This window comes from Rutidosis leptorrhynchoides, chromosome 4 (genome assembly GCF_046630445.1).
Source record: "Rutidosis leptorrhynchoides isolate AG116_Rl617_1_P2 chromosome 4, CSIRO_AGI_Rlap_v1, whole genome shotgun sequence".
NCBI lineage: Eukaryota > Viridiplantae > Streptophyta > Magnoliopsida > Asterales > Asteraceae > Rutidosis > Rutidosis leptorrhynchoides.
In genome coordinates, this window is record NC_092336.1 from 45030906 (window position 1) to 45051737 (window position 20832).

General features: G+C 30.9%; 2 protein-coding genes across 2 annotated transcripts; one reads left to right on the forward strand and one right to left on the reverse strand.

Moving 5' to 3' along the window:
* Nucleotides 1-17825: 17825 nt before the first annotated feature.
* On the forward strand, nucleotides 17826-18266 carry LOC139840597 (uncharacterized). The gene has a single exon (XM_071830856.1). It carries the CDS (start codon nucleotides 17826-17828, stop codon nucleotides 18264-18266), a length of 441 nt encoding a protein of 146 aa, XP_071686957.1.
* A 945-nt stretch (nucleotides 18267-19211) lies between these two features.
* On the reverse strand, nucleotides 19212-19637 carry LOC139840598 (uncharacterized). The gene has a single exon (XM_071830857.1). The coding sequence runs from the start codon at nucleotides 19635-19637 to the stop codon at nucleotides 19212-19214; it is 426 nt and encodes a 141-aa protein (XP_071686958.1).
* Nucleotides 19638-20832: the final 1195 nt, after the last annotated feature.

Genomic DNA, 20832 nt, shown 5'->3' on the forward strand with positions numbered 1-20832 from the left:
TCTTCAAATCGTCGAATCTGTCTTTTGTCTTCACCTTTTATTATTTTAACGAATATCACTTGTAAATAGAACAATTGCAACTAAAAGCTTGTCTTTCTTGAAGAATAATTCTAACGACCCGTCCTAATCCATCAGGACGAATACATTACATTTGGTTACATCGCGAGGTATTTGACCTCTATATGATACATTTTACAAACATTGCATTCGTTTTTAAAAGACAAACTTCATTTGCATCGAAAGTTGATTGCATGCATACCATTTCATAATATATCCAACTATAATTGACTTAATAATAATCTTGATAAATTCAATGACTCGAATGCAACGTCTTTTGAAATATGCCATGAATGACTCCAAGTAATATATCTAAAATGAGCAAATGCACAACATAAGATTTCTTTCACACCTGAGAATAAACATGCTTTCAAGTGTCAACCAAAAGGTTGGTGAGTTCATTAGTTTATCATAAAACAATAAGATTATCATTTTGATAGACCACAAGATTTAAATCCTGCATGGTATAAATGGGCCCGAATCCTATACCCACCTATAATGTACATGCGATATCTTTTAAATACAGTACACCTTTCTCGTGTACGAAATCATCTTTTATAAATCTTAGTAACCGTACACATATCTCGTGCACAAAAATAACATACACATAACCTGTGTATAAAATCATTCTCTCGATACATAACATTCACTTTTAATTGCTTTCATAGCTTGGCTTGGTAACCGACCTTAACATATAATTCGCATAATAATATCCCCAAAACAGAACATCTCGTCTGTATAATAATCATATAAACTTCGAAGTACTAAACACCACGCCCACTAGCCCTTCCGTCTAGTGAACATTTTGGGTGGGGGTGTTAAACCCGGTAGCTACCTTTAGGATTCACGTCAATTAGGCGTGCACTAATTCTCAAAATTAGTGATGTTCCCTAATTCTTAGGTTACTAAGCAATAATAATCAGGGGAAAAATATTCTTATCAATTGTGGCAATTATCACGTCCACATAATTCAATGGTGGCAATTATCACATCCACATAATTCATTCGAGGAATGTTTTGCTTGTGTCTATCTCGTCAAACATTTATAAAAGCATTTCATGTATTCGCAGTTTAAAATGTATTTCAAAAGCATTTAATAAAGCAGTTGTAAAAGTAGCGCATGTATTCTCAGTCCCAAAAATGTAAAGAGTAAAAGGGAATCAAATGAACTCACCATACTGTATTTTGTAGTAAAAATACATATTACAAAACTGAACAATGCAGGATTGGCCTCGGATTCACGAACCTATATCATTCATATATGTATTAAAACATATTCTTGTAATCGAATAAATTTATATATTATTATTAGTGATATAATTGTTATTTTTAATAATTTATATGTTTCATTATTTATTTGTATATCTTTATTTTATATATAGTAATATTAATATAGTTAAGTTTAATATATTAAATATATCTTTTATATAAAGATCATTTGTTTATGAATTTGTTAATTTTGATAATACTACGGTTATTAAAAATAAGGATATTATATAATTATATTGATAAAAGTGATAATAATAATAATAATAATAATAATAATGTTAATAGAATTAATGATATTAATAATGATAATAATACTAAATTGTATTATGATAACAATAGTTATAATAATTTTAACAATTCCTTTAAATCATAATTTAATAAATTTTAATTTTTCCCATTTTCTTACTAATCTTTATATCCAAGATTTCTATATTTATAATCATAATAATAATATTATTAAAAGCTTTATATTTCTAATCATCATAATCTTCGTGTCAACTTTCTACGCTACTGCATATAGTTTTGTAATACATTAATTTGTACTAAAATCATAATTTTTACAAGTATTCGTATACCTATAACTAATTTCTATAATCTCTATCTTATCATCTTTTATTATGTGTTTATATTAATAATATGTTTAGTATCATAATGATAATAATAATACTAGCAGCAATAATAATAATAATAATAATAATAATAATAATAATAATAATAATAATAATAATAATAATAATAATAATAATAATAGTAATGATAATACTAACAATTTATAAGGTTAATACTAGTAATAATAATGTTAATATTATAATTTGTATTAATAATCATTTTGTTAATAATTATATTTTAACATAATAACTATAAGTATAGTAATAATAATAATAACAATAACAATAATATTAATAATAATAATAAGGAAATAATAATAATATAAATATAATAACTACCTCAAAGACTTGTTTCAAAAAAAAAATGGCATGGACCAGGCTCGAACCCATGACTTCCCGCTCACCGCTAACACCCTAAACAAGTACGCCATAACTATTATTCTGATTTGTATTACGGTTTTAATATCTTTATCTGATGTTTGATTTCTGTTCTTTCCCACTTCTTCTTCACGAACTTAACCCAACCAGAAATCAAACAGAATCAACACAACAAATTAAGAATTTTGAACAAGATTGGTAGATGAAACGTAAACAATCAGTAATTGCTGCTTTTGATTAATATACAATAACAAAAAAATATTTTATAAAAAAATATGGCTGCGAAGAACATACCTATGAACTCAAATTGTGATTTTAAAAATTAGGATCGTTTTAGACGATGATTATAAAAGAAAGTATGTTTTAAATCACACATAGAAACTTTAGAAATCGTTAATTGCAATAAAAACACCCTATAACTCTGCAATTCGATCTTTACTCATCCGTTTGACTTTTTAAGATGGAACTTTGACTTTGAAAATTCATACGCGATATTAGAAATTGGGAATCTAGACTCTGCAGATAGTTTGAATGTGAGGATCCTAACAAAACTACAATTCTAGAATTTGAAATGGCATTTGAATTATTTGTTTGGCTATTATATGACACGAACAGAGGGAAACCATATGTTTACCATATTTCTGTGTTTTCTTTCCAATTAACAGTGGCTAATAGCAGTTATATAAATCATAATGATGAAGTTAATCAAATAATGGAAGCAGTATCTTGTTCGTTATTTAGTATCGATGGTCGACAGGATTAATTCCTTCGTACAAAAAATATATAAAAAAACTAAAAGAAGAATTTGATGGTTAACTACACTTGGATATATCTGTTATTGTATTTGTTCTTGTATCAGATTCTTAGAGACAGGAAATCAATCATCTATAGTTTTGAAAAGGATATGAAACTGAATACGTAACTCTTCCAGTATTTATATCTCTAAACGTATTTATATAAATATATAAATTTGTATATGTATTAATATATCTGTATTCGTATTTTATAGATGTATATATATATATATATATATATATATATATATATATATATTCATATTTTAGTTATATATATCTGTATACGTATATATACCTAATTTCCTTATTTTTGATATTTAACTATTATAATTACATTAATACTATTAATAATAAATGATAATATGATAATATTTATACCATAATGATAATTTTAATAATTTTAATTACTAGTAATGGTTATGATAATAATATTTCTATTAATTACAATGGTATTAATATTGTTAATGATAATAATAGTATTAATAATAATATCATCACTTATATATATATATTAAATTTTATATACATATATATAGTTTATATTAGATACAATCTTATTAATAATACAAATATTAATATTACTATTAATAATAATACTGAAAGTAATGCTCATATTATTAACATAACATTTATACTTTATATAAATAATATCTTTATTGCTTATTTATTATTTATACATTTTATATATAATACAATACTATAATAATCATATATGGTTATATATAACTTCATTTGGAAATTACACTTAATTATTTTATATCTTATTTTACATTTTTAATTCTAATGGTTAATTTATATTTCATAATCTTAAGTTAATATACATATACTTACATTTATATATATATATATATATATATATATATATATATATATATATATATATATATATATATATATATATATATATATATATATATACAAACAATTGTTCTTGAATCGTCGGAAATAGTCACGGGTTAAATGCTTTCATGAAATAGTTCAAAAATTCTAAATTCAATCTAGTAGACTTTGCTTATCATGTTGAAAATCAAATAAGAATAAGTTTAAATTTGGTCGGAAATTCCCGGGTCGTCACAATAATGCTATGAAATATATGTTCGTTTTTAGCATTATCAGATATCTAGATAAGAATTAAGATCACAAGTTGTGGATTAACACTTATGTGTTATGCCTAATCTTGGTTAATTTTCCATCAAGATGTCATTAGGCGTAATTAATCACAATTAGTGTTTTTATGACCAAAACTCAATTGAGTATGGAGAAGGCATCTATTCTAAGCATGTTAAGAAAGATTTCATGAATTATAGATGTCGGGATCTAGTCAAACTTTATTTGGTAAAAAACGGTAACAAAGAAAACTGCGGTCGCACTGCGGTTGACCATGGTGGCGACCGTGCAACTTGTTTTCATAAAACTGTGTTGCAATTCAGTTTGGGGTTTCACGGTTGACTATGCGGTAGAAAGTACCTCGACCGTGTGTTTAGCTGAACTTTTAATTTCATTCTTTAACCTGTGTTTGACTTGGTCATTTGCAAGATAAAGTATGGATTAGTGACCTTGCGTGTTTTATCTTAAGATGTCTGCCATCACTTATGCATATGTATGTGTCATCATCAAAACATATTCTTTGGTTAATTATCATACTTAAGTTTGTTATTTAGTTTATTAACCAACATTCAACCAACATTCTCCCCCTTTTTGATGATGATAAACATACAAGTGATGAGGGACATTTTGCTATAAATACGCAAGTGTTAACAATCACTTGTATCCATCTTTCTCTCCCTTTTGTCGAAGCAAAAAGGTTATCTCCCCTAGAACTAAGCTCGCCCTTAGAGCAAAACTCACCCTTAAATTGTGCACGTTGAAAAAACATTTATGAAAACATAACAAGCACACATTTTATTCAAAGCAAACGCGAAACATAGTGATGCATATATGAAAATATGCATGAAAAGTACAGTAGATCAATCCTAGGTTTGTTCTACATGGGACGAGATGTGCTTGGATGAGATGAGCATTTTCCGCAGACAAGATTGTTCAGAAAGCGTCGCAGGATCTTGTGAGTTCGACGATTCTGACGATGAAGGATGGACATTTGAGTGGAAGATAATAGTGCAATGAACTGGTCATCTTCAACACTATCATCAGATCCCGTAACACTCCAGGCAGGTATATTCTCACCTTCTGTTTCTTCTTTAAAAGGTCGAACTGAATCGTAATCGATTGGGAGGGTGGTTAGACCAACAAGATGTACATCTTAAACATACAGTTGTGTGAAGAGCTTCGTTAGATGTGCCCCGTAAGGAAGGGAGAGTGATTCATTGTACACTAATCCATTCATCCTCTTTGCCATGAATAATGCCATGTTGACTTAAATTCGGTGTTGGAGTGTGATGACCCGGAAATTTCTGACCAAATTTAAACTTAATCTTTGTATGATTAACATTTCCGACACGATAAGCAAAGTCTGTAAAACTGAATCTCAAAATTTTTGAACTACTTTTATATATTTAAATACCCTTCGGTTGTTTTCGACGATTCGTGAACAATTATATGTAAATAGATACATATATACTATAACTTGAAAAGGTAACAATGTATTAATTATTTGATACCGTACATTAAACTTATTGGTTTAAATATCTATTTGAATATATATGATAAGTTGAAATATTTATTATTAAAATTGATTTATAAATAACTTCCAATGTGTATTTAAAAACTGATTTATATATATTAAAAAGATATATACATATATATAATTTCAAGTTATTTAGTAAACGATAGTAACATTTTCAAATTGCTACAGTACCCAAAATGCTACAGTGTTTTTGAAAATCACTATTTGCTACAGTGAAATTGACTTGCTACAGTAAAATTTGATAGTTTATGGATGATTTAAGACTATATTTTGACAAAGGTACGATTCACGAAACGTAAAGTACAAGTTTTCTCAGTATACGATAGGACGTTCAAAAAATCGGAACCGGGACATATGTCGAGTGACGACGTACGACTTATCGGAACGAAAATTACAAGTCAACTATGCATGTGAATTTAATATAATATATAATTAATTATATAAATTAAATATATTATATTAATAATTAAAAAATATGTCGACAAACTAGAAGTTAAAAGATCATGAGCTGGAAATCCATCCCATGCGATCGCATGGGAAATGGTCTTAGAGGCCATGCGATCGCATGGCAGTCCTGGACAGGCCACACCTATAAAGCTCGAGATATCTGCCTCTGTTTTAATTTAAAAATTACTCCGTATTATATTTATTAATTATATTATTATTATTATTATTATTATTAATATTAAGATTAATATTATTATTAATCTTATTATTATTAGTAGTATTTGTATTATTATTAGTATTATATATAAAATACTACGACGAGGTCATGAGCGTGTCACTTTCAAAATAGTTTTATGAGCGGGATAAAGCTAAGGAAATTATGGGTTATTGCCAAGGAGGTTATGGGTAATATTCATGGGTATTATTTGCAAGTCAAACCTAGTGTTATCATCTCCGTTACGTCTACGTACTTTTCTACAATATTGAATCTCAATATTGATATGTAAGTACTTATATTTTATCTTTTATCTAATAATTGTGTATCCATGTCTAGTGCTCGAGTATATATATTTATACATGCTTGTATGTTAAATTTCCTTGTTAAACAGTTTATGATGTACCACGAATTAAATACATATATTACTGGTAAAAGGTATATGATATACATGTTTTTGGAAAGCTGGCGAAAAATCAATAACTTTTCATTTAGATATCGAATAATTTCGATGAACGGATTAAAAGATATGAGCAACTGAATTATGATTGAAGTTAATTGAAATTACTTTTGAATCTACAATTAAGATTTAAACAACTTGTTTACGAGATTGATAAATTAGATTTTTGAATATTACCAACCGAGTAAATGAATCCTTATATAAGGTACGTCTCGTTTTGTTAAACTATTGTCAAAATTGACTTTTTGAAACAACATTGGATAACTTTTGTATGTCAATATCGAGCATTAGGATTGTGATACACTATGACCTGACCTAGCTTGATATACATTTATTGACCAACATATGTTCTCTAGGTTGAGATCTACGGTTATTTGGTAATCCGTGTTTCGATCACATTTTGGTGAACGACTTTATATGCTGCTAATGTGAGTTTCATTTGCTCCCTTTTTAATTGCTTTTGCAATCTATATTTTTGGGCTGAGAATACATGCACTTTATTTTAAACGCAATGGATACAAGTACATACTAAATTCTACACCGAGTTTGAACCGAAAATCCTTTAGCTTTGGTAACTAGTAACTGCCAGTTATAAGAACTGGTGGGCGCGAGTAGTAGTATATGGATCCATAGGGCTTGACATCCCCGTCCGAGCTAGAGCACTAGCCTTTTAACGGACGTATGCTATTTGAAAAGCGTATACGTTGGTTTGCGTGTACTATTAAGATAATTATACAAAGGGTACTTATTATATAGATGTTAAAGTTTAGTTACCAGAGTGCTCAATTTCATAGAATATTTTGATAAACGTTTCTGGATGAAACAACTGAAATCTTGTGATCCACCTTTATACACAGATTATGCGAAACATTAAAACTATGAACTCACCAACCTTTGTGTTGACACTTGTTAGCATGTTTATTCTCAGGTTTCCTAGAAGTCTTCCGCTGTTGCTTATATGTTAGACAAGCTATGTGCATGGAGTCTTACATGACATACTTTTCAAGGAAACGTTGCATTCACCAAATTATCACCATGTATCTTATTTTGACTGCATTGTCAACGAAAGTACTATTGTAAACTATTATTTACGGTGATTGTCTATATGTAGAAATCATCAGATGTCGAAAACCTTTGATTTAAATATTCATTTATGGTATGCCTTTTCAAAAGAATGCAATGTTTACAAAACGTATCATATAGAGGTCAAATACCTCGCAATGAAATCAATGAATGACGTATTGTCCATATGGATTTGGAGCGATCGTCACATGGAGACACCAGAGTAGTGAGGCTTCACAGGCATGAATGTTTGTGGATAGTGTTTCCACCTTGCAGTAGATATTTTGACTTATGACTTTGAGCCAAAGGTCAAACTTGGGTGCAAGATGATTTGCCTTAAGACCATCACTTTGAATTTCAATGTGATTGATAGGCCTTTGACAAAATGTGTTGATGATGTCACCTTTTGTGACAAATTCGGGAAGGCAGAGGAGGTATGGACTATAGGAGAAAAATTTCACACCTTCATCAGGAACATGAATGAATCTTCCAAAGTCCTTGAGAGACATGGAAAACCCTTTGTCAAACAACCGAAATTTGACGTTATTTGGGGGAGTGAATTCATAGTTAGCGTAGAATTCACGAACAAGAGTGGAGTGAATGGGACCTCTTAAGGTTAAGAATGAATCCCATTTTATGTAAATTCTCGAGAAGCTCTTTCGAAAAGTGCTCAATAGTGACCATACAACCTTCGACAATTGGTCTAGTGCTAACCATTTGTCGGTTGCGGTTGATTACATCTCGTTCTTCTTGGGTGTTAGAAAAGTGATTGTCAAAGGAGTCGGAAACTGAGGATGACAAGTCAATCACAAAAGGATTGTTAGGAGAGTTGTTTGCTTGACTCATTTTGAGTGAGATGGTGTAGTGAGTTTTGCATCATAATCTTCTCAATTTAAAGGGAAAGAGATGAACCTTCATTTAATCTTTCATTCCCTTTTGGAGTAATTGAATCTTTTGAGAATTTTGATCATATTCAAGTATGCTAATTCGTGAATGATACTTTGAAACCAGATCCAATTAGATTTGAGAGGTTCAATGTGCATTTATTTTTCAAGGAGAGAGAAGAAGAAGTGTCAGACAGATACACAGTCGATGCTACATTCGACCGTGTAGTTGACCGTGTGAGAAATGTCAGAAATATAAATTAACTGACTCAATTTAAATAGATTCTAACCAAGAAATATTCAAATAGTCACACATTCAATTATTACAAACAAGTTATTCAACCAACATTTTAATTTTCTCACTTCCTTCACCTTCCACTTCTCACATCGCTACTACTTCGACATGAAAAAGCCTTTTTTGCTTTCTTTAGTAGAAGGTGGATCTTGGATTGATACTTCTTTATTTTAGCTTGATTTAGGTAGATTCGTTCAGCTTTTGAATCACGATCCAAGCCATAAAAAGGATCATTAGCTTCATCCGGAAACTGTTCTTCATCACTGTCGGATATATCTTCCAAGTTGATTTGAGAGTTGGTCATGGCTTCATAAACCCTTTCAATCTCATCAGAGTCATCTTCATCATCCCACCCCATCAATGTTAATGTATGACGATTAAATATTTAATAGGTTGGATTTATGCGAATGTCATTTGTTGCCCTTAATTTGTTAAATAACTTTGTAAGATGCATTCCATAAGGAAGAGCTCTTGTTGAGTCTTTTGGCACATTGCTCATTCATATGGCCATAAAGTATGCCATGTTTACTGGGATTTGCATTTCTAGGCACCAAAGAAGAGCCATCTGAATAGCATGGATATGTGAATGATTTCCCATTCTACAGTACACATTGTAGTCGATCACTGTGTTCCATATTCGGAACTTCTTCCGCAGGTGTTTGCTCAACACTCCTTGACTGAGAATTTCTTCTCTTGGAGCATTGTCTTCACACAGTGTTCGAATAGCATCATCTTTATTGATAAAATCAGGAAGATAGGTCAGACTGTGTCCTGTGTGGAAGAACCTTTCTCCACTTGCTGAAACTTCTAGAAGTTTTCCAAAATCTTGAAGTGTTACTGTTGTTCTTGAAACTTTTAGCCTAAAGGTAACTGAACCGTTCGTATAGACGAAGCTAGAGTAAAAGTCTCGAACGAGAGATAGATAAATTGGTCCATTTAGATCAAGAAATACATCCCAGTTTAAATCTGAGAAAGCTGCCACCATTTCAGGAAAATCTTCGGCTTCAATTCTGTGATGACCCGGAAATTTCGACTAAATTTAAACTTAATCTTTGTATGATTAACATTTCCGACACGATAAGCAAAGTCTGTAAAACTGAATCTCAAAATTTTTGAAATACCTTCGGTTGTTTTCGACGATTCGCGAACAATTATATGTAAACAGATACATATATACTATAACATGAAAAGGTAACAATGTATTAATTGTTTGATACCGTACATTAAACTTATTGGTTTAAATATCTATTTGAATATATATGATAAGTTGAGATATTTATTATTAAAATTTATTTATAAATAACTTCCAATGTGTATTTAAAAATTGATTTATGTATATTAAAAAGATATATACATATATATATAATAAACGATAGTAACATTCGTTTATTGATTCGATTGATATTTAGATAAGTTAACTAAAGCGTTTAAGATGAACCAGTAAAACACTAATTTGCTACAGTGTTTTCCAATTTGCCACATTACTCAAAATGCTACAGTGTTTTCGAAAATCACTATTTGCTACAGTGAAATTGACTTTGCTACAGTGAATTGCTACAGTAAAAATTGACTTTGCTACAGTAACTTTGCTACAGTGGTATATTTTATGGATGATTTAAGACTATATTTTGACAAAGGTACGATTCACGAAACGTAAAGTACAAGTTTTCTCAGCGTACGAAAGGGCGTTCGAAAAACCGGAACCGGGACATAAGTCGAGTGACAACGTACGACTTATCGGAACAAAAATTACAAGTCAACTATGCACGTGAATTTAATATAATATATAATTAATTAATTTAAATTATATATATTATATTTATATTTATTTTATATTATGTCGACAAGCTAGGAGCCAAAACAATGTGAGCTGTCCCTGGTCCTCATGCGAGTCGCATGGCCAGAAGGCCATTTCCATGCGAGTCGCATGACTCCAGATTTCAGGCCACATCTATAAATTTCAGTGTTTTCGCTCGATTTAAATCACACACATACACAAATATATATATACTCCGTAATATTATTTATTATTTATTATTATTATTATTATTATTATTATTATTATTATTATTATTAATAAGATTATTATTAATCTTATTATTTTTTTTATTAGTGTTATTATTTTTGCGATACAAAAATAATAATGTACAAAAAAATATTACGACGGAGTGATGTCCAAGTAATTTTCAAAACGAGTTTCCGAGCGAGCTAGAGCTAAGGAAAATATGGGTTATTGCCAAGGAAATTATGGGTAATGTTCGGGGGTATTTTTGTGAATCAAACCTCGTGTTTATCATCTCCGATGCGTCTACGTGCTTTCCTGCAATATTGTATATCAATATTAAACTGTGAGTTTCATATGATCCCTTTTACTCTCTATATTTTTGGACTGAGAATACATGCAAATGCTTTATTAACCGATATACAATATTTATATGCGTGAGTTTCATTGCTCTTTTTTTTTAATTGCTTTTGCAATATATATTTTTGGGCTGAGAATACATGCAACTTATTTTAAACGCAATGGATACAAGTACATACTAAATTCTACAACGAGTTTGAACCGAAATTCCCTTAGCTTTGGTAACTAGTAACTGCCAGTTATAAGAACTGGTGGGCGCGAGTAGTAGTATATGGATCCATAGGGCTTGATATCCCCGTCCGAGCTAGAGCACTAGCCTTTTAACGGACGTATGCTATTTGAGAAGCGTACACGTTGGTTTGCGTGTATTATTAAGATGATTATACAAAGGGTACAAATTATATATACGTTAAAGTTTAGTTACCAGGGTGCTCAATTTCGTAGAATATTTTGATAAACGTTTCTGGATGAAACAACTGAAATCTTGTGATCCACTTTTATATAATCTATTGATAAACATTTCTGGATGAAACAACTAAAATCTTGTGATCCACTTTTATATACAGATTATACGAAACACTAAAACTATGAACTCACCAACCTTTGTGTTGACACTTGTTAGCATGTTTATTCTCAGGTTTCCTAGAAGTCTTCCGCTGTTTGCTTAGATGTTAGACAAGCTATGTGCATGGAGTCTTGCATGACATATTTTTCAAGGAAACGTTGCATTCACCAAATCATCACCATGTATCTTATTTTGACCGCATTGTCAATGGAAGTACTGTTGTAAACTATTATTTATGGTGATTGTCTATATGTAGAAATCATTAGATGTCGAAAACCTTTGATTTAAATATTCATTTATGGTGTGCCTTTTCAAAAGAATGCAATGTTTACAAAACGTATCATAGAGGTCAAATACCTCGCAATGAAATCAATGAATGACGTATTCGTCCATATGGATTTGGACCGATCGTCACAAATTCTCCTTCCTTCCGCTATTGTTCGATTTTTCACTCTTTCTCTGTTAAGTGTTGATTGGTGTGGACAAAATTTGGATGAGCTTTCTTCTCGATTGGCCATTTTCTGCGCATTGACACTTTTAATTAATTCAAAGTGCATAGTTCAATTGTGGGCAACAAGTTTTGCAAACTTTAATTATCATCAATACTTAGTTGTTTTGATGTTAATAATCTTCACATTTTCACTCTTCATTAGTGTCAACGAGTTTGAAACTAGATTAAGATTTTCACAAAGTTCATATGTGTTCTAGACTTTTGAAATCATCATCAACACATGTTTTGACATTCAACATTATTACACTCAATTAGCAACATTGTCATTCATATCATATGAACAATGCTTCTATAAAAATCTAACCTAGATGTATAATGAACCCTAGAATCATTCAATGTTAAATTAATGCATAGATAGGTACTACTACAATCGTTTCCAAGTTGTTCTTTAAGAATAATTTCGATTGTTTGCATCAATTTAGGTTTTGATTCATTCTAGTTAGGGTTTCTTCATAATCCTAATTCATCATACAAACACAATTGAATGCTAGGAAATCAAGGATTAATCATACCGAAAGTAGGAATTAAAATTGAAGGAATGAGTGTTCTTCTCCGTGCGGTCGATCTCCTCAGCCGTGTGTAAGTGTGTGTGTTTTGAAGTGGGTTGAAAAGAAATAAAAGTGAGAGTTTAATTTAATTTAAAACAGAATCAGACCACGCACGGTCGAAGCACGATCGACCGTGGTTTTAGCCGTGCAGATATTTTTACACGTACAGGACAGGACTCTGCGGTTGGGTATACGGTCAGCCGTGGTGCTACCGTGGATCCTTCTGATCACTTATTTCTTCACTTCTTCTTTCTTCGAACGCGTTTTGACGATTCTTAGATTCTATAGAATACTTGAGGACAAGTTTTCTTTTCCTAACATTGAATGATTACATCCTCCCAATGTTTAATCATCAATTACACGTAATATACTATATATATATATATATATATATATATATATATATATATATATATATATATATATATATATATATTCATATTTAATCATTCACATAGTATACACAAAACTCATCAATCTAGTATTTAACATGCAATACATATTTTAACATAAACACACAATCCTAAGGCAAGTAAGCTTCCTACACTAATTTTTTAAAATCACTTTTCAAAAACAATTTTGCATTTGTAAGAAAAATCTTTCATTAATACAAAGTCTTTTTGAGAAGGTTATTCTCATTAGCATTTTAATAATTGATTTTGATTGATTTTAAGATTACCTAATCCTTGACTTATCTCTACCATGGAATTGCTAGCTTGGTCCATTTTTCCCATATTTTCAATTTTCCTAATAATAGACAATGGACTTTGATTACAAGATTTGTGTTTGCTAGAGTCGTGACATTCATTCATTTCATGTTTACCTCCTGATGAATCACAAATAGTTATCCTTTCAAGTTTTCTTTTCAAGGTGTTATTTTCATCAATTAAAACTTTGTTAAGTTGTCTAACTTTGTGTAATTTTTTCTCCAAAAGTTTTACTTTATCACGACTACTATCATACACAAATTTAATAGTCTTGTAATCATCTAACAATTCTTCATAATTAGAAGGATAGAATACATGTACCTCATTGCAATCCATGCTTGAGACATCATCTTCTTTGAATGGAGATTCAACCTCTTCTTCACTTTGACCATCTTGATCCAAATCATTCCAAGAACTCATGAGGCAAAAGTCTTCATTTCCATTCAACCCTTTTGCTTGAAAATCACCAACCTTTTCCAAACCCTTCTCTATTCATTTACCCTTTAAACTCCTAGAGTTTAAATCTTCTTGAGAACATAGTGAGTCCCAACATTCTTTTGCACTTTCACATGAGATTATCTTTAATCTTTCTTCACTAGGAAGAATTCCATGAAGTAGTGAAATTGCATCAAATTGTTTCAAAACATCATTGTTTTGAAATGTTGACTTCACTAGTCTTGAACTAGCTTGTGGTACAAAGTCTCCTACTTTGATTATTCTCCACAAGTAGTAATACTTGGATTTGAGATAAGACTCAAATCTTAATTTCCACACATCAATATTCATCTTATCAAAGATTGGTGCTTCTTTCACCAATTCTTCCAAATATCCCATAGTTTGAGTTGATCCGAGAATCGTTGACTCAAGTTTTTGCACAAAATGAATTTTGATGCTTTCGTAATCGTTTATAGCACAATGATTTGAGCAACCGCTCTGATACCAATTGTAAGTAACTAGAGGGGGGTGAATAGTTACTTGATACATTTTTAACACTTTTTCGATTGATCACCAATTCGATTAACTTTGGTCAACCAATTCAACTCAAACTTGATGTGTGCAGTGTATATGTTGAAAATGATGAATGAAATAATGTAAAGAACATAGACACAAGGATTTATAGTGGTTCATGTGGATGTTAACTAATCCACCTTAATCCACTCCCCGATTACACTAATCGGAATTTGTTGCTTCACTAAGCACTTTTCTCCAAACCCGGTGGAGATTCGATTTACAAGTCTTCAACTTCTTTGGTAGTCAAAAAACCTAATCTTTCTATCCCTTTGAAAGATCAACTCTAACCTAGATCAACTTGTCTTCACCTTGGACAAGTATTAATCTCCAAATAAGATTAATCAACTTCCTAAGTCCCTTTAAGGAAGTAGATCACTAAGCTAGCCTATGCTTCTACTAATTGAAGTTACAAGACTTATACACTTTGCAATGATGATCCTAACACAATACTAGGACATACATCACAATAAGTAAACTCACAAGATTAATAATTTTGATTAGTAAGTTTACAACAACCAAATTCTATATCTTTAAGATCATAGAATCTTCTCTTGCTTGATCACATTTGATTAGTAATTAGAGCCCTTGTGATCTTTGGAAATAAGCCTTTGAAATATGCAAGAGGGTCAGCTTCAAATGCTCTTAAATGTTTGCCTTTTATAGTGGGATTCAAAAAGTAGCCGTTGACGCACAGTTGTCATCACGGTCAACCGTGGTGCGACCGTGCGTGCTCCAGTCCAAATTTAGTATCCGTTGTATAGCCGTTTGACTCAAATTTGAATACCACATTTTGGCACCTTTACTCCTTCTAGCACCTGCAAAAGAAACCAAACATCCTATACAAGTACTATATGCATTAAGTGTGTGAGATTTGGTCTTAATGCATGAAAGTGACTAATCATTTCAAAAGTGGCAAACCCAACATTCTTGGAGAAGTGTTTTGATTGATATTTTGAGAAATCTCAGTTTGATCAAGACTTAGTTAGTCACTTTAATGCCGTTGGTTCAATTCTAAAGACTAGTCACTATGTCATTAACTTCCTAGGTTCAATTAATCACTAGTCATGTTCTTTTTAAGTTTAGTTAGAGATTAATTGAACAATGTCTCTATAAGATAATCATGAAGTATGTAGAGACATTAAAGTTAATTCATTCTTGAATAAGCAATCACACTTAGTTACTTAGACTTGACCAAATAGACAATTGACTATAATTTCATTATGAACCATTTTGCACTTAATCTATTGTAGTAGCTTAGTTACTTGAAACTAACTAGTGAGCACATGACAAACATATTAATCAAGTTGATAAGTTTATGAGTATTAAGCATATTGGCAAGTAGCAATTAATACTCACATAGCAAGAGATAGTTATTCTAGGATCAATCATCTAGATACTTGCACAACTTATAATTCAAGCTCTTAACAAGTTTAATTGCAATATAACATATTGCTTGATTAATGTGTAAGCACACATTAATGTCCAACACATGTACAAGGGAAGAGCAATCTCTAGTTGGGACTTGGTGACCATCCTAAATGTATCTAAGTGTGTTTTAGGATTACAAGTCATTACTAGTTAACCTTGAGAGCATTGTTTCTCATTTAGCCTTAATTAGTCACTAAGTCATTTCTATTAGTAATTATTGTTCTAGTGACATTGGCTTAAGTGTGTTGGTACTAGATGATCATACTAAGGATATCTAGATAAGAATTAAGATCAGAAGTTGTGGATTAACACTTATGTGTTATGCCTAATCTTGATTAATTTGTCATTAAGATGTCATTAGGCGTAATTAATCACAATTATTGTTTTTATGACCAAAACTCAATTGAGTATGGAGAAGGCATCTATTCTAAGCATGTTGAGAAAGGTTTCATGAATTATAGATGCCGGGAACTAGTCAAACTTTATTTGATCAAAAACGGTAACAGAGAAAACTGCGGTCGCACTGCGATTGACCGTGGTGGCGGCCGTACAACTTGTTTTCATAAAACTGCGTTGCAATTCAGTTTGGGGTTTCACGGTTGACTATGCGGTCGACCGTACCTCGACCGTGTGTTTAGCTGAACTTTTAATTTCATTCTTTAACCTATGTTTGACTTGGTCGTTTGCAAGATAAAGTATGAATTAGTTACCTTGCGTGTTTTATGTTAAGATGTCAGTCAACATTTATGCATATGTATGTGTCATCATCAAAATATATTCTTTGGTTAATTATCATACTTAAGTTTGTCGTTTAGTTTATTAACCAACATGCAACCAACAACACTTTACCCCCTGTTTGGGGGGTCGATTTTAATTTTTGAACAAAGTGTGGGTGCCTTTTTTGAAAAAAAGGTGAAAGGACGAAAATGCCCTCGATACTATTCATAAGTTTTGTCTTATAGATAATATGGTAATTATGCAATTGTGATTTCTAACATTGAGGATAGTCCTTAAACTTTTACTGTATCACACTAATAGTCATTGTGCTTTTAAGACTGTATAATGTGATGAGTTAACCGTTAAACTTTGGCGGCAATTAGGTTGGGGTGTCAATCACGATAGTTAAGTAAAACTGAGATATCAACTACGCAAAAAAAAGGTTTAGGTGTTATAATGCAAATGTGAACATACCACATGTACCAACGGCTTAAAATTACTATTATTAATATATTAAATTAATTTACTCACTCCAAAAAAATGTTTTCCTCTTAATTAAAACAACATATTATTATTATTATTATTATTATTATTATTATTATTATTATTATTATTATTATTATTATTATTATTATTATTATTATTATTATTATAATATTAAATGAATTTAATTATATATAAAATAGAATATATAAATATATACGGAGTAATTTGAACTTATCTGTATCCAATCTATATATATATATATATATATATATATATATATATATATATATATATATATATATATATATATATGGATCCCTTATCCAAATTATCTCACCATAACACAAAATCCACAAACACAAAGTTCATCAACAAATGGCATTTTCATCATCATCACAATTCTTATTCACTTCCCCCAAATTCACAACCAATCACCAAATTAACTTTTCCAAATCACATTCCTCTAAAATCTCCGCCAATTTCGCAACAGCTGAACGTACAACATCCACTACACGAATTACAACAACAACAACTCATACGTCACTCTATGATATCCTCGGGATTCAAATCGAAGCCAATACGGTAGAGATCAAAGCGGCGTACCGGAAATTAGCTAGAGTTTTGCATCCGGATGTCGGAAATCATGATTCGTCAGCTGATGAGTTCATGAAACTGCATTCTGCTTACGCTACGTTATCTAATCCAGGAAAACGAGCCGATTATGATCGAACTTTATTCGGAAGACACGTGGCTGTCCTGAATTCATCTCCGGCCGGTTATGCTGGTCACCGATGGGAAACTGATCAGTGTTGGTAGATGTAGGGTGGTATAAATTAAACTATCTACATGCAACATCTATGTATATGGTAGATTAGTATTAGTATATTAGTATGTTATCAAAATTCAAAATTGAATTGAACAATGTCGTTGATATCATTGAGTTTTAATCAGTAAAAAAGTAAGTATGAACAATGTTATTACGTAGTACTCCGTATATTTTAGAGATTCTACATGAATATGTAATTAAAATAATTTAATTTAATTTTATTATTGTTGCTTACAAATATCAGAAAGCGATAAAGTATATGGAGTATCAAATTCCAACTATATTTTCAAAAAAAATATAAAACAATGCATATACTCCGTTATTTGAAAAAACAAACTAAAAAAATATAAATAGGTAAAATTAAGTTACTTAACTCAATAGAATCAGCGTTGTAAAAGACCCCGATTAATCTTCGATTATTCCTTTTAAGAACATTTTATTTCGATCTATCAAAATTCATTGAATAAGTCGGTACAATTAATAGGTCAAAACAAGTATTTGTTGATCAAATCAGTCAATGTTTAAATTGATCAACATTTTAACATGAATTCAAACTATAATTTTATAATTTTTGAATGAATGAATGATATTATTTTTTCCTGAAACATCAATAATTTTATTAATAACGATAATTACAAAGGTTACAAAGGTTAGGCAAAACGCCTAAGATTAAAAAACTCGAAAGGGAAATTATAAATTACAAAAAGACAAAATAAGGGAGACTCGATAGTAAGTACAAGCTCGACGGGAGTGTGGAGTAGGAAAACCCTTTATCGTCCATACCTAATTTGGGCGGTGGTGTGACTTGTGATGACAAGCTGGGGAGAATGTATGATACAGTGCCAGACATACCCGGCTACAAAGTACCATAATTCAACCCATTTAGACTCCAACTCAATCTGAAGTATGGAGATATGGGAAGAAAAACCTACTCCTTAGCCTATTCCCTTTTTTGCTACAGGGTTGACATCAAAAAATCTCGGATTGTTTATCCAATTTAGCCAATCAAGCTTGACTTGTTTAGCTCGACAATTTATCCATTCAAAAGATTTAGCCTGGATGTCAGAAACAATTTTCAGGGGGCATACTTTACTGTTACCGAAAGTGAAATCGTTACGATTTTTCCAAATCAGATAGCTCGAAACCCAAATAGTTGCCTGCCAGATGGAGGATCCCGTTGAGGTTTTGAACATAGGATTAGAGCCTTTCTCGAGATCTGAACAATTAGAAAGATATAGTTGGTCTAGATTCCACCAAAGTCGAATTCTTTCCAATATATCTTTTGCGAAATTACAGGTTAAAAGGACATGTTCGAGTGTTTCAATACCATTGTCGCATGTCGGGCATCTCGTTGAATGCATTTCAATTCCCCGATCATCAAGTGCGGATCTAGTCGGGAGTTTATTTTGCTTGCCACGCCAAATGAAAATTCCAACCTTTTGCGGAACCAATTTATTAATGATCGTGGGGTCATGTGGCCTTGAGTTTGATGTTTGATGTTCAAAAAGTATGTTTACAAAAGATTTGCAGGTGAAGAGATATTTTTTACCGAATTTCCAGGTCCATTCGTCACGGTTTTTATCCGAAAAGGAATATTCACTAATCAGTTTTGACAGTTTTAGGAGGTCTTTTGTAATGACCCGGAATTTTTCGACCAAATTATACTTATGAGATTAATATTTACATAAATTAAACCATACCAACATGATAAGCAATCCAAATTGTTGAGACTTGTGTTTTTGAAAAGAGTTTTACACAACGTTTGACCGTCCAATATGACCGATGATATCACGAACTATATAACATACGATAATTATACATTTGTGTATATATATATATATATATATATATATATATATATATATATATATATATTTAGCATGATCTAAGGATGTTTAACATCTCATTGTGTACTAATGACAATGAGTTATAAGTATATTTTGAAACTACTAACTTAAATTTTCAAAACGATAACTATACGTAACATTCTTTGATATATATACTTATAATCTATAATGCTTATACATGTATCGTATATATAATGTATTTAATCACTTTTTAAGGACTTAAATACATAAAACAATATAAGTATATTCACAAAAGATAGCTATATTTGAATTCTCGTTCCGTTTCCTCAAGATTTCTATACGTATATCTAGGGTATATGTACCCGTATCATACCCAGCTTCTATACGTATTTACTATTGGTATATACACATCAAATCAACATCCTAATCAACATTATTACTGCCCTAGATATGAGGTAACTATAATTTGTCAAGTAGTATGAATTATTAGTAAGAAAACAAAATTAGGAATCCTTTTCTTTCTTTATAAACTAAAAATATTTTTATAAATGAACACCATTTCTTCACTCCATTTTCTCATACCTACACCCTCATTTCTCTCTCAAAATACTCCTAACTTCATACTTGATCATCTCCAAGCATTTTCCCCATCATTTAGCTTTAATTATAAGCCTTAAACACCATAACAAAACTCTTTCAAGAACATATCAAAATAACCACCCATTTGAAGAAGTTTACTTCCAACCTT